We start from the raw sequence: 15,513 nt of genomic DNA, 5'->3' as shown, positions 1-15,513 counted from the left end.
ACTACTCACACTTACACCCTTACACCTACCCTACTCCCACCTATACTACCTACAATGATACACCCTCACACCTACCCTACTCCATCCTATACTACTCACACCCAAACACCTCATACGTAAAGAAAGGGGTGTAACTCTGCACCAGTTATCAAAGAAATAGATTGCAGAATAAACTAAAACTTAGAAAAGAGAACTAGCGTTCGTGAGATAGTGTGACTAAACTGTCCCTATTTTTACTGCTGGTGGTGCACCAAAAAGTCAATATATATCTTACTGTACAAACAAGGAGAAGAGAGAAGACTTTGTTTGGCGCACTCTTAGAAATAGAAGGGGTATATAATGAACAAATTTGTCTGTGATGTTATAGAGATATAAAAATTATATTTTAATTCTTTAGTTAAAATTAAAGATGAGCGGGTTCGGTTTTACTCTGATTTACCCGAATCTCCTTATTGGCTCACGGACGTCACATGTTTTGGTTAGCCAATAAGAAAAATCCAGAAAAAAAGTACTTGCGATAACTCTGGCGTTAAGAACAGAGTAAATCCGAACCCGCTCATCTCTAGTTAAAATATAGGTGGTCATTCCGAGTTGATCGCTCGCTAGCAGTTTGTAGCAGCCGTGCAAATGCTAGGCCGCCACCCTCTGGGAGTGTATTTTAGCTTAGCAGAAGTGCGAACGAAAGGATCGCAGAGCGGTTACAAAAAAAATTGTACAGCTTCAGACCTACTCAGCACTTGCGATCACTTCAGACTGTTCAGTTCCTGTTTTGACGTCACAAACACGCCCTGCGTTCGTTCAGCCACGCCTGCGTTTTTCCTGGCACGCCTGCGTTTTTTTGAACACTCCCTGAAAACGGTCAGTTGACACCCAGAAACTCCCCCTTCATGTCAATCACTCTGCGACCAGCAGTGCGACAGAAAAGCTTCGCTAGACCTTGTGTGAAACTACATTGGCCATTGTGAAAGTATGTCACGCATGCGCATTGCACCGCATACGCATGCACAGAAGTGCCGTTTTTTTCTGCCACATCGCTGCACAGCGAACGATTGCAGCTAGTGAACAACTCTGAATGACCACCATAGTCCCCTAACGAAAGAGAAAAAAAAGTAGAAAATGAACCGTTAAATATCAGTATAGATAAAATTATACGGCAGGGATAGCGGGAGTGTTGGTATCATATTAATGGTCCTGGGTTGGACTTCAAACAGCGCACCTATGCATTTGAGGAATTGTTAAGGTCCAAAATCTGGTTATTATTTCTAAAATAGCAATTATGTAGAGAATAACCATAATAATAGCAATTATGTAGAGAATAACAGTAACGGTGCTTATTCACAAATCATTCAGAGTGTAAGTATCGGTAATTATATCTGGAAGTACCAGACTCTGGTATAAAATAAAACCCACAAGAGAACCCCACACAGTTCTTGAATTAACAACTGCCTAGTCACAGATGAAGAGAGTACATGTAAACTCTATTGTACTTTTTCACGGATCACAGAGACCTTGTGTACATTCCAGCAGTTATCAACAGTTCCAGATCTCAGAATAGACATAAAAGGATGTCAGGATAGATTGTCAGATACTGACAGTATGTATGAAAAAAAGAGAATATGAATCTGCTGTCAGTGTTAGTGGTTCTCAAACTCTGTCCTCAGAACCCCAAACAGATCATGTTTTCCAGGTCACCCAGCAGGTGCACAGGGACTGTATATTCATTACTCACTGACACATTTTAAAAGATCCACAGGTGGATCTAATTGCGATTTTGCGGGGAGACCTGGAAAACATGAACTGTGTGGGGTCCTAAGGACCGAGTTTGAGAACCTGTGGCTTAAAGGATGTGGGGCAGGTATGTGGAGGTGTTGTATTGATAGGAGAGGGGTTTTATAACTAGCAGATGAGCGGTAAACGTATTTATTACAACTTTTTATGAACTTTTAGACCATCATGCAGCAAAATTGGCATTTCTAATGGGAGCCTGCAATTCTCGGATGTGCACATTTGTGTGACGTATCTGAGTTTCATGGAATAAAGTAATAAACTCACTTTCGCAAACTCACTCCTAATTGGATTGACCCCATAGAGTGACTGCTTTATACTGGTTTGCATCAGTGTGCTGGGGGATTATTCTGTGTGAGTTGCATAGACCAGTTTATGTTATTCTGTATGGTATATGCTGGTGTTCTGTACTGACAACTTCTTGTTCTTGGTGGTGAAATTCTCCATATTAGTAACTTACGCGGCATAAAACAGGTCTCATCCAGATTTACTAAACAGTAAACACCCTGTAAATGGGGATGCAGTTAATTTGCTGGCTGACGGGCTCCCGGGCGGGCAGGATACCGACGCCCGAATCCCGACAGCGGACAGTGCCGACAGCCCGAGTCCCGGCGCACAGGGGCTATTCCCACTCATGGGTGTCCACAACACCAAAAGAATGGGAATAGAACCCTCAAGGGGGACTCTTTGCGCCTGCCCCACTGCCGACATACTGGCGGCCAGGATGCCGCTGTCAGTATACTGACAGCAGACACGCCAGCCTCCGTTATATTTTATACGGATCCCTGTAGGTGCCCTCCTGCTGTGATCATGCCTATGGCCCTTTGTATGTTCTGCCCCCCAGCAGCGCAGGCCGCTTCATTTCCTGCAAAAAGTGCCCTTGGAGTTTGCATTGAGATATTGACATCCGAATTTCCCTTCAGTTGTTTACACTTACATTATTAAACGTGTTAAGGAAATGGTTTACGGTGTCTTTTATATGTTCTCCTCCGGGCTCGGCAGAGGGTGGAGGTGGCTTTGTAACCCAGTGAGAAATGTGTTCTTTAAATAAGAAAAAAAAAAGTGTGTCCTTCAGCAGTTTGTGCTGCGCACATCAGAAAAGTGACGACTGCTGTTTCTGCATTTGTTGGGAATTATTGATCGTTACTGCCCTCTCTTGGCCAATACACATATATCTTCGCTCAGAGAATATTCTGAAGTTCTCCTGAGTCAGCATATGTGCTTAAGTTTTCCATCAACCTAATGGATCAATTCAGTCTACTCCAAGGCACGTCTGTTTAAGCTGCAAAATAGGCAGAGCAGCACATTTTTCAGGGTTATATCTGCTACACCCCCTTTGCTTTGATGTTAATTGAGGAGACGCAGAGGGGGCTGTATGCAGTTTAAAGTGCTGCAGCTTATTTGCAGAGTGGTGGCGTATAATTGTAAGAATGGAATTTTATCGTTTAACAAAAAAAAAAGTATGCGGTTTTATCCCAGCTAATGAATGCTAATTGTAATTGATGGGTATACATCTAGGTCATTTGAGTCTCTCTAACTTTTAGTCCTGCACCTTAATAGCCTTCTGGCTGTCCTTGACTTGGCCGATGTCACAGGTGCAAATCCTCTGTTCTCCGGATAAAACCTCCCGGTGACATTGGCACAGAGAAAAACAACGCGCGGTCAGCGTAATTTACTGGGGGGTTTCATCTGCAAATGAAAACCAGCCATTGCAATACAAATGTATGATACATAGGTAAAAAACTATTTAATTGTGGCATTTTGGGGTGCATGCATTAGACATTAGGGGTCCAGAGGGTTTATTTGCCGTCTTATAATTTTCCAAAACGCTACTTCAGTGTCGGTCACTAACGCTGTTAGTTATGTAGATGTTGCAGAAGAAACCGTTCAGTATTGCAAACCATTGGCGATTTTTTTTTTCCCTGTATTCTATTCTATATTTACCCATAAGTAGGCTTACCATACTATCCCTTTAAACCGGGACACTCATGAATTACACAGGTTCTGTGGCTCTAGCCGAGTTCAAACCTGAATTCCACCTGCTGTTAATCAGCCACAGAACCTGTGTAATTCATATGTGTCCCAGTTTAAAGGGATAGTATGGTACGCCTACCCATAAGGCATTGGGCAGTACGGATGGTGTAATGGTTAGCATTACTGCCTCACAGCACTGAGGTCATGGGTTCGATTCCCACCATGGCCCCAACTGTGTGGAGTTTGTATATTCTCCCCATACTTGCGTGGGTTTCCTCAGGGTGCTCCGGTTTCCTCCCACAATCCAAAAATATACTGGTAGGTTAATTGGCTCCCAACAAAATTAACCCTAGCGTGAATGTGTCTGTGTGTACATATGATAGGGAATATAGATTGTAAGCTTCACTGGGGCAGGGACTGATGTGAATGGGCAAATATTCTCTGTACAGCGCTGCGGAATATGTGTGCGCTATATAAATAACTGGTAATAATTATAGTAAACCTGGACACAACAATAGATAATCTGGGGATCTGTCAAGACTCTGCAGCCGGGTTATTGTCTCACCTCACCAACTATCCCAACAAGACATGTGTTGTGGCTTTACCCTCCAGATCCTGCTGACTGAGGATTCCATTGTAAAGTCGTTCAATGGGCCGTGTATTGGATTAACCCTTTGGGCTTCTTCCCCCATTTTTCAGGACTTGTCTGATTTTATCTTCCTCCCTTTCACGTGTTGTTGACTTATAGTGTTACACATTGCTGTGTTTGTGTGTGTATATACAGTGTGTCACGGATACGCAGGCACCCCTAGGTGTCTGAGAGGTTTGTATTGTCCTCAACCGTATCGTCATAAGCGTTCATAAATGCAATCATAGAAGCATTAGCACTACTGGGGTGTATGGAGGGTGTCAACGCACAATGTTTTGAAATGTAACATAATGAACCTACAAAGAGTACATACCTCTGTTTCGGGATCCAGTCTGTAGATCGACACTGTCTAGGTCGACAATGTTTAGGTCGACCACTATAGGTAGACAGTCACTAGGTCGACAGGGTTTCTATGTCAAAATGTGCTAGGTCGACAGGTCAAAAGGTCGACATGAGTTTTTAAAAAAAATGTTTTATTTTTTTGAACTTTTTCATACTTAACGACTACTTGGACTACGATTGGAATGGTAATCTGTGCCGAGCGAAGCGAGCCATGCGAGGGGACACGGTGCACTAATTGGGGTTTCCGGTCACTCTACGAAGAAAACGACACAATAAATAAAAAAAAAACTCATGTCGACCTTTTTGACCTGTCGACCTAGCACATGTTGACCTAGAAACCCTGTCGACCTTCTAACCCTGTCGACCTAGTGACTGTCAACCTATAGTGGTCGACCTAGACACTGTCGATTTGATGATCCACACCCCCCCTGTTTCTTATCAGAAGCACATATTACGTTGCAATGTTTTTTTATTTTCTAGTGTCTTGTTATTTCCTGCTTGGTTTATTTTTATATGGTTACTCTTAAATCCTTAATGCAGTTATTGTATAAATATTGCCGCTTCCTGGGTGTATTTGTTATCATATAAATACTGTGCTCTTTTCAAGCCTCCGTCTGCTTTTGCAGCACTAAAAGCCATATTTGATATTTACTTTGTGTATCCTTCCCCCCCCCCCCCCCCCAATCTATCACCACAGTTGTCATTATGAGTTTATTCCTTAACCAAACAGCTCTGTCACTACAGAGCATACAATAGAGCACAGGTTCTCAAACTCGGTCCTCAGGACCCCACACGGTGCATGTTTTGCAGGTCTCCTCACAGAATCACAAGTGACATCATTAACTCCACCTGTGGACCTTTGAAAATGTGTCGGGGAGTAATTAATACACCTGTGCACCTGCTGGGTTACCTGCAAAACATGCACTGTGTGGGGTCCTGAGGACCGAGTTTGAGAACCCCTGCAATAGAGGTTTGTGTGTATCAGGTGGTATTATGCTGGCCAATTACCAGCTAGCTGGGCGGAAATGTCCTGACTGATGATACTTTACCTATTTCCGTATAAAGGCCCAGATTTATCAAGCCATGTAGAGAGAGAAAGAACCAACCAATCAGCTCCTAACTGTCATTTTTCAAACACAGCCTGTAATATGGCAGTTAGGAACTGATTGGTTGGTACTTTATCTCTGTGCAATTTTATCACTCTCCAAGGCTTGATAAATGGGGGCCAAAATATTTAAACTGATAATTATATCCAATTTCTGATGGGGACCACAGTACCGGAAACACAGACAAAAGAAGATTATAAAATTGCTGTAATAAAAGACATTTGATGTAGAAAAATGAATAAATGCTTCTCTGTCAACCATGAATTGCAAATAATTTTATAACTTATTTTATTATGTATTTACCTTCTAAATTGTAATAGGTTTTTGGTTGTTTCTTTCCCCCTTCACTGTCCTAAACGAACCCCATTTTACCTAAAGCCGGTTACACACTGGGCGACCTCCCCTAGTTAGCAATAGCGCTATATCGCTGTTTGCTAATTAAGGGAGATCGCTGGTGCATACACACTGAACAGGAGCGTTTCTAGAGAGGAGGCGGCTCCGCCTGGGCCCCCTCCTCTGTAGCGCTGTGTAAACTCTGGGCACTAGGGTCCCAGAGTCTACAGCGCGTGCGCGGTGCCATTTTCCAAGTGATTTTCTTATTGCGCATGCGTGAATCACTGGGAAAATGACGCCATTTTCCCAGTGATTGGGACTCTGGAGGGTAAGTATTTCAATTAATGGGTGTAGGATGTGCGTTGTGGGCCCCCAGGGGCCCCGTGTGCACCGCACACACTGTACCCATTATAAATACACCAGTGACACTGAACTAGATCGATGACCGATATCGTTCAGTGACGTCATCCTTTGCATCCCCTGAACATGCAGCTCAACGCTATAGCTAAAGTTGAGCTGCATGTTCAGTAGATAATGCCTGAACGAGAATGACCCGTGGGTGCGCGCATCGTTCAGGCACACTAGACGATATGAGCAATAGATCTTTAAAAAAAAAAGTGTTATCGTTCATATTGTCTAGTGTGTCGCCCAGTGTGTATGCAATTTTTTTTTTGAAATTGAAATGTTTTGATTTTTATTCCTCTGTGTCCCGCGGGACCCGTTTAATGGTAACGTATGTTTTTCATTAGGGACAGATTTTCGATTTACAGATGTAGAAGCAGATTGAGTAGAGCTGATTTAAAATATTGCAACTTGCAACTTTCCTGTTTTTTTTCCTCGAAAACTCCATTTAATTTCAACCTTTTGTATCCAGACCTCCCGTTCCAATTTCAGAATCCGCCACCTAATCAGTTTCTTACTACCGCCCAATTCAGTCCTGGGGTTAATGACAGAATTAGCATGTGACAGAAGACCTAAACTCCACCTGATCTCTTCTCACTGTTTTGGTTTTTGGCTCAATCTTCAGGATCCTATAGACCCAACAAGGACGGTGATTGTCATTCAGTCTCTGGTAGCAGGTGGAGTGGCTGAGGAGAGCGGCCAGATATTGCCTGGTGACCGCTTGGTCTTTGTAAATGACAGTTTTATGGACAATGCTTCGTTGGACGATGCTGTACAAATATTAACATCTGTGCCACCTGGAAGGGTTCTCGTTGGCATTTGCAAGCCATTGGTGGTAAGAGCCAAACGGCAGCACGCTGCACTAATTAATTCAAGTAATTCCACATCGATAACGATCATTAGCATATTGCTGAAATTCCAGGAACAATCATTTGTATGCCATAAAACTTTAAATCAAATTTCTATTCTTCCAAATTCTAACAAGGGCTGAAATTTTAAGTCACTTTTACTGTATCCTTTTTTTTATAACTCCAAATCTGAAAATTTCTTAAATCTAAAACATTTGGCTATCTTTATCAATTGTAATCTAATAAAATGCTGAAAGCCAAATACTTAATATGATGGACTGGATGTATGGAATATAAGTAAAAGGTGCAGTCTTTTTTTTTTTTTTTCTTTAATAATTAATTTACGCTGCTTTTTGCATTGGTGGGATTTTACTAAATTAATTTCTAAACCTATGGCATTTACATTTCTAAACCTAAATTTTACGCATGAATGTTAACAATAGTTTGCATCCTAAATCCTATATACATGCATGATAAATGCATGGCCTTTAATAAAAGTGTGATGCCTAAGGTTGGTGCATGCTTACGTGCATATCTTTAGTGATTATAATCTGTGTGAATTTCCTGTTTAATTAAGAAATTAAAAAGTTACAAAGATAGGCAAGTCGAGCATGGTGATTAATGAATTGTAACTTTTATTTATCCTTGGACCAAACAAATTTAGGGTAAAACCTTTGCAACAAAAAAACAAAAGTAAGTCAGTGGCTTGACTGTAACATCACACGTCCCAGTGCAAATATAACAGGCTTTAGTCTGCGTACAGACTGCACGAATAATGTACCAATATTTCTAGCTGGCTGTACACACTGCTCGATATATCGTAAGTCTGTGATATATCGGCACATCCTGCGTTTATATGCATGCCAACGTCTGTGGATTCGGCCCATCTGACATGCAACACATCAGATGGACGACTCCATTAACATCGGCCGGGAACACACAATTGAGTATGCACGCTGAGTGATATGAATTATATCATTCCGACATGCGCCGGAACGATATATCGGGCAATTTATTGCTTAGTGTGTCCCCGGCTTATATCTGGTTTTTGTATCACAGAACATTGCAGAAGAGTAGATAGCTTATATATACAGTTTCCAGAGCTCACAGAACATGCATGATACAAAAATGTCCCCATAGGAACCATTTATAAATGGCTGGGGCGGCCATTTTGTGTGGTTCTACCCCAGTAATGAGAATGCAGTCTGTTTACTAGGAACCAATGACCTTTTTCCCTCATGCCTCGGAGAGGTCATGGTTATGTAGTGCATTGTTGGGTCGCAATCTTGCGGGTATTGGATGCCTTAAATGGTCTTCTTATGTTGTATGGAGAGATGGATCCAAAGTGGCTAATCCAGCTGTGTTCTTGGATATGGCTGGTCTCCACCACTTTTTTTTTGTTTTCCGTGCCCTCCTAACTTGTTTCACCTCAGTTTCCTTTTGAGAACCATCCTAATGATGCGATTGTCGGCAGTCATACCCGTTTCTTTTCTGTATTATGATTTGCTTGTAGCCGGTCCACCGCATTACAAGACCATTAGGAGTGGACTGTCCAGATGACTGCACCACAGATAATGTGTATCGATGCTAAAGACCCAAGTCTACAAGGGCAGTTAACGGCAGACGGGCAGATGATACGGGAGGATGTTATACACTTTTTAGAATTGTGTAGAAAGAATTCAGTTGAGGAGAAACCGCTTGCATATGGGAACCAGATACATAGACTGATGGGGCAGAAAGATGGGCATTTGCTTGGTGGCTGGTGTCTAAAGGAGTTTTGGGGGCCTCAATCCAACCAAATGTGTTCATCATACTGTACCCTGTCACTGTACAGTTTTTACTTTCTCTTTGTTGTCTTTTCAGTAGTCCTACAATGAATGGGTAACATACTCTGCTCCCAGAAATAATTGCAGTGGTTCCCAAACTCTGTGCCTAGGCACCACTGCAGGGATGCCTCAGACTTGTGGTCCAGGACTAAATCAAATCATTTATGGTCAAAGTGATAGGCAAAACCAGTGCTACTGGCTGACCATCATAAGACGTGGCCAATGAGAAGCACAACTGACAACCACAACATAACTGACCCTAAGGACACACCTCCCCATTCCAGGAGGGACAAAATGCTCTGTTCCTGCACTTCTCTCTTAATTTAGGATTGCCATCACCTGTGTTGAACTAATTCATTGATAAGAAAACACGGATGATGGTAATCCTAAAATAAGAGAGAATTCCAGGAACAGAGCATAATGGGGCAGATGTATTAACCTGGAGATGGCATAGGGAAGTGATAAACCAATGATAAATGCAAGGTGATAAACGCACCAACCAATCGGCTCCAATACAGTATGTTAATTAACAGTTAGGATCTGATTGGATGGTGCCTTTATCACCTTGCACATATCACTGGTTTATCACTTCCTTATGCCCTCTCCAGGTTAATACATCTGCACCTTTGTTCCTCCTGGAATGGGTCATGTTGGGAGTTATGTAAGGGTGACAGGAAGGCACAATTTAATTTAATTTTTCACCCCAAATTTATTTAAAAAAAAATACTTTTTTTTTTTTTCTAGGGGTGCCGTGATTAAAAAAAAAGTTTGGGAACCTCTGAGTTATTGTCGTTCCCCCCCCCCCCCCCCCCCCCCACCTGTGGTCTATTTATTCAATTAAATAAAGTTTCAGTGTTAAGGTCCATTATGATGTCCTTGTTCATTATTCTTGCTTGTATGAGATCCCCAGTGGCTTTAGTCTATGGGGTATATTCAATTAGCGTTGGATCCATTCCGACGTGCATTTGTCGGAATGGATCCGACAACCCCTATTCAAATCTCATGTCAATTCGACTTTTTCAAGTTGAATTGAGATGAGGGACCCAGAGGAGGGGGGGGGGGGTGGGGGGAGCCAGCCGCGGGGAGACCAGCGGGGACAGCCGCCGGCAGATGGAGGAGATCAGCGCTACAGTAGCGCTGCAGGAGGATGTCACACAGCCGCCCGACCTCACGGCAGTGTCAACCCGGCTCCAGCAAGCGTGACCTCACTTGCTGGAGCCGGGTGGACGCTGCCGTGAGCGGCGCGGCTGTGTGACATCCTGCTGCAGCGCTGTGCTGTAGCGCTGATCTCCCCTGTATGCCTGCGGCTGTCCCCCGTCTCCCCGCGACTCCCCCCCTCTCCTCCTCTGGGTCCCACATCTCAGTCCGACATTTTTTTATGTCGGACTGAGATGGTCGACAGGTTTTGGCCCCGTTTTTGACACAAGCACGTGGATCGGCAGCTATTCCACCGATCCACGTGCTTTTCGACAAGTCGAAAAATTTTGGGATATATTAAATAGGTCGAATCACGATTCGACCTTAAAAAAAACTGCCGTCTTTTCGACAGACAGCTGCTTTCGACTTCAATTGAATATACCCCTATATATATACAAATAACGCCTACGGAGCATCCTAGCGTGCCAACGCGCTGTGTTTTTGTTATCCAATTTGTGAATTTTTCTACTAAATTATCCCCCCCCCCCCAACTATAGACCTTAATTAATGCACATGAACAAATCTGATCGACCAGTGACCCCATCAGTGTTTTGCTGCCATCTGCTGGCCAGACTGCATACAGCCGTTGTGTTCTGCTGCTCACTTGCATTCTCCAAAAAAAGCCCATATCTGTTTAATTTGCCCAAAAATGCCTTTGTTCGGCTTTGCACAAAATTACCAAGCAATGTCCAAAGTTTATTTAATTCAATTTTATTCTACCTATATTTGGAAAATGACATCATTAGCCGGATAATGGTGACGGAATCTTAGAAAAAAATGTATCCCTAAACAGATAATGTAATGTTGAAGCCTTATCTAGGGGCGGCTCATGTTCCATGTTCTGACTCCCTGTGAGCCTTTTACCACCCGTTAATATGTGGGTATAAAGCCTGTGATCAGACCTATTCATTGTACTGGTAATACAACTGTGTATTTGTATACCTGTGTTTTCTCTCTACCCTCAGAATGAAATAAAAGGAGAACATGTATTTATTCCACACATGGGTGAATCTGACGCTGACGTGGACAAAGCAGGAGATGATTCATCACCACAAACTGGCTATTACCATGTAATTAGAAATTTGCATATGTACATTGTGTCCTCTGCATTGTAGTGGTCTGGAATCATTGTCCCAAAATACATTGTTGAGGTTTTTTCCTCCTCTTTGATTTTTTTTTTTTTTTTTTATCAAAGCATAGAGAGATAAAGCACTGACCAATCAGAGTCTAACTCTCAATTTACAGGCTATATTTGAAAAATGCCGGGAGCTGATTGGTTAGTGATTTATCTATCTTCACTCTCTCTTTCCATGGTTTGATAAATACCCCCCTAATATGGAATTTCTCTGTTAGTTTCATTGGGGGAAAGTCAGTTCTGTGCAATGTGCGGCTACGATGCCCGGCTGCAGACATAGCAGCTACTTACAGTAATTCAGACATCGCCCGTTTCCCTACGCCCATCTATCTGGCCATGGCGGTGGACGCGATGTGCCGTTTCTGGAACGGCATATGTCACTGATGCTGATAAATGGAGTTTTCCTTATTGTGTCTGCAGTAACCGTGCACAGATATCCCTCGCTTTGTTTTCTTAATTGGTCTGCTGCAATCCACCATAGTTAGAGAATTGCATTAAAACAAAATGTGGCACGCTAGTCTTTTTTGCAGTTTGTGGTCTATTTTATTGGCACCGGCGCATACATCATAAAGGAAGGTCCTCTCACCGAAGCGTCAGTATTTAAAACAAATAAATGATAGACTTGACTGTAAATAAAAAACATGCCACAGTATTATTTTGCTTCATTCTCTCCATTCTGGTGATCTCCAGTTGCCACTAACTGAGCTGCACCTGGTGTTCTGGTATCGAGGTGTGCCTCACTAATTTCCTGCATGCTGTATACAGGAATATGTAATGGATGATTTAGTTATCAAGTGTTCTCCTATGCTGTAAAATCAGCAGCAGGGAGATAGTGTGATGAAGAACAAATACAGGAATAACTGCAAATTTATATGCCCAATGTGTGCAGTATTTTGCTGGCCATAGCATAGAAAACGAATGTACTAGGTAACTATTGTACCCCTTTTCCACCAAATATCAAGTCCAACCTGGATCAGACCCCATTTACACAACTCCTTCGACAACGGTTAGTTCATCGGTCCCATTGAGTGTGGTTCGTTGGGTCGACAGTAACTAGGTCGACCACTATTGGTCGACAGTGACTAGGTGTAAGTAACCTCAACCCCTGGACCTATTTTAAAGCCTTCCGCGATGGCAAGGTTCCACGTGTGACGGTTCTATGACCTGAAATGAAATAATCAGGGGCTCCTCGCCAGTAAAAGCTATCGCTTGCCAAAATTCAGACATACAGTGCGATATTTGTATTTACATCATGCCTATTTCAGATACAGAGTTTATTTATCCTCATAAATCCATACAAATCAACGTGGATAACCAGGATATGGCATTCATTACACGTATTAAAAAGTCGACTTGTCTGATTGTGACTGGGATTCCGATGTGTCTGCCAAATGCTGCCCTTTAAATCATTGTGCACACTGTGATGCCTGGCTGGCAAGATAAAGTCCCCTCGAGTTAAAAGATAGACTGGCACCAGATGGCATCTGTATTGATTTATCCACGTAACCCTACACATTATATATGACGCTTTGCCTTTTAGCGTTTGACTCTGTGTGTTTTTTGTTTTAGGATAAATACAAAGAGGAGCCATTCATCGAAGAAGGACAAGAGGAACTTGTTGACGAGCCATCGTTAGCAATGGGAAGAGCCCTTAATATACAGCCCAATAATGAAGACGCTTTACAAGAGTCGTGGGAAATGCACGAAATAGAGGGATTTATAGAAGAAAGGGAGATGCTTGTGGATGATGAGTACACTGAAGACGAAGTTTCTCATCCGCACAATGATCTGTACATTCTGCATTATAATGGGACCCCACCTCCCTCCGCACAGGGCCCGGCTTACACTCAGCCGTGGCTAGACGAGGCAGCAGTACGTATTCACCAGCAATAAGTGAAATAATCATTTAGAAACATGGAGTTTAACTGATTAGGCGATCGTCTGGTCCAGATAATGCTCCTCTTTTCTCCCTGCCTGATTTATCACTCTAGACCCTGTCTCAGCCATTCTCTCTCTTTTTTTTCCTCCCATGATCAGATTAGTTGTTAGGTCTAGCTCAGGGGTAAAAAAAATAAAAAAAAGTAAAAGTGGCCACAGAGTTATTCATTGATTCACGAAATTGCAAGCTTGTAAGTGTTTCCAAGCTTTCGCAAATCACCATTTGATTGAACGCAAAAAAAGAAAAAAAAAAGTTATTCGACAAACGGTTTGTGAATATTTATGAGGTACCTGTCATCCTCTAAATGTAGTTATTGATCATGCAATACGTCTGTCGCACATTTTATTGACCTGTATTTAATTAATTTAAAAGTTCTAGCAGTTTTTACGTCTACTCCGAGATGTAGTTTGAGCAGTATTTTCCACAGGGGTTGACGGAAGATAGATAGATGAATAGTACTTATTACATTGCAGGTAATTGCACCACTCTAAGTGGAGTAATGTACTCCCTGGTTTTATGCGGATATTAGAAGTCACCGATGAGTTCTGTCACGTTGCAAATGTACAAGGCTGCTTTTTATAGGGGTCACGGAAATCCAAGATGACTTCTAATATCTGTAACTTACATTATGGGTAGGCTATAATACACATTTTCCTAATGATCAGCAACGTGAGGAGATCCACACCATCCCATTTAGCAGCAAAATACTCTTTCTCCACTTATTATTTGACAGAAAAGTTTATTCATATATTATCATCACTTATGTGAGAATAATTATATGTGAGTCTGTGTGTCAGGATGCGTTTGGCATCCCGGTCTGTCGCCGGAACAACGACAGCCGACATCCCGAAGGTAAGTATCTGAGTTCTGGTTAGACACTGGCGTGGTGGTAAGCCCTAGCCGCCACCTTTCGAGTGGTAGAGGAGGGTAAAATTTCTTACCCCTCCGATGTCGGAATTTTCAGTGCTGCAATGCCGCGGTCGGTCATGTGACCGCTGGTATCGCGACCACTGGTATTTCATACTGAACCTAGTCACCTGCACGTAAGAGAGTGAATACAGGTGTATTTAAATATGTTTTCACTCCGTGAGGTCAGAATTTTTTTAGCGAAAGTTTGTGGGTCTTGAATTGGCGTCATACGACGATCATTGACGCTTGCTGAGCCGGCGAATCTTTCTACATTCTAAGGGCTCAATCCGATTAGCTGCAAGTTCAGTGGCGGCGCGAGAAAGTGCTTACGGTACCTCCAGACTCGTGGATATTTGTTCGCAGCCCCAAAGGACTTTGTACAGAAATACACGAGTACAGGGAGTGAATGGGGCAAGTTGCAGTGTCGTTGCCGGCGTTTCTACGCCATTCGGACGGCAACTCACCCCCTTTGCAGCTAAGTAGGGTGACTCCTAAATGCATGCATATTTTATGTTACGTCTGAAGTGTAATACGGTAGGTTCTTTGTTTTCTTTAGTTACCTTTTTTGTGACTATAAATAAAGTGCTCGAAAGATTTAACGTCACTTGAGAAAATCCTAAAAAAGATTAATTGTTTTGTTTGATCAAAAGATGCTGCAATTCATTAGGCAGGAGTTATGGATTTATTAAACGACAGTCCTTCTGTGTGTGTGTGTGTGTGTGTGTGTGTGTGTGCGTGTATATATGTGTGTTGGCACTTACACACAAAAAATGATTAATATGAATAATACAACTATTACTTTAAAAATGACTAGACTAATACAAAGATGACATTATACTGTAAGTCTTATTTTTTTAATCATGGTGCCCTAGAGTATAGTAATTTTTTTTTTTTTTTCCACGGCACCCCTAGGTCAAAAGTTTCTTATTGAGGAATTCAGAATAATAAAATATTAAATGAAGTCAATTGTCTTTATTAGTTTTACGTCATCCTTAGGTTCAATTTTGTGGTGAGGGACCGGATTCGCTTCTGTTTGCCAGCATTATGATTTGGAAGCCACAAGCACTG

At 42.3% G+C, this 15,513-nt stretch overlaps 1 protein-coding gene across 7 annotated transcripts in view; it reads left to right on the top strand.

Annotated features, from left to right (window-relative positions):
- Positions 1-15,513, top strand: part of PATJ (PATJ crumbs cell polarity complex component) — a 446,647-nt gene that overhangs the window by 211,583 nt on the left and 219,551 nt on the right. For 6 of the 7 annotated variants that reach the window (XM_063939224.1, XM_063939227.1, XM_063939222.1 and 3 more), the window contains exons 19-21: positions 7,217-7,426; positions 11,428-11,532; positions 13,167-13,469. In XM_063939224.1, the coding sequence (XP_063795294.1) occupies positions 7,217-7,426; positions 11,428-11,532; positions 13,167-13,469 (618 nt within the window). The remainder of the gene's footprint in view (positions 1-7,216; positions 7,427-11,427; positions 11,533-13,166; positions 13,470-15,513) is intronic. The other variant, XM_063939228.1, reaches the window with a different exon arrangement.

This window comes from Pseudophryne corroboree, chromosome 9 (genome assembly GCF_028390025.1).
Source record: "Pseudophryne corroboree isolate aPseCor3 chromosome 9, aPseCor3.hap2, whole genome shotgun sequence".
Taxonomy (NCBI): Eukaryota; Metazoa; Chordata; class Amphibia; order Anura; family Myobatrachidae; genus Pseudophryne; species Pseudophryne corroboree.
Note: the sequence above shows the minus strand (reverse complement) of the source record. Positions and strands in the feature narration are given on the sequence as shown.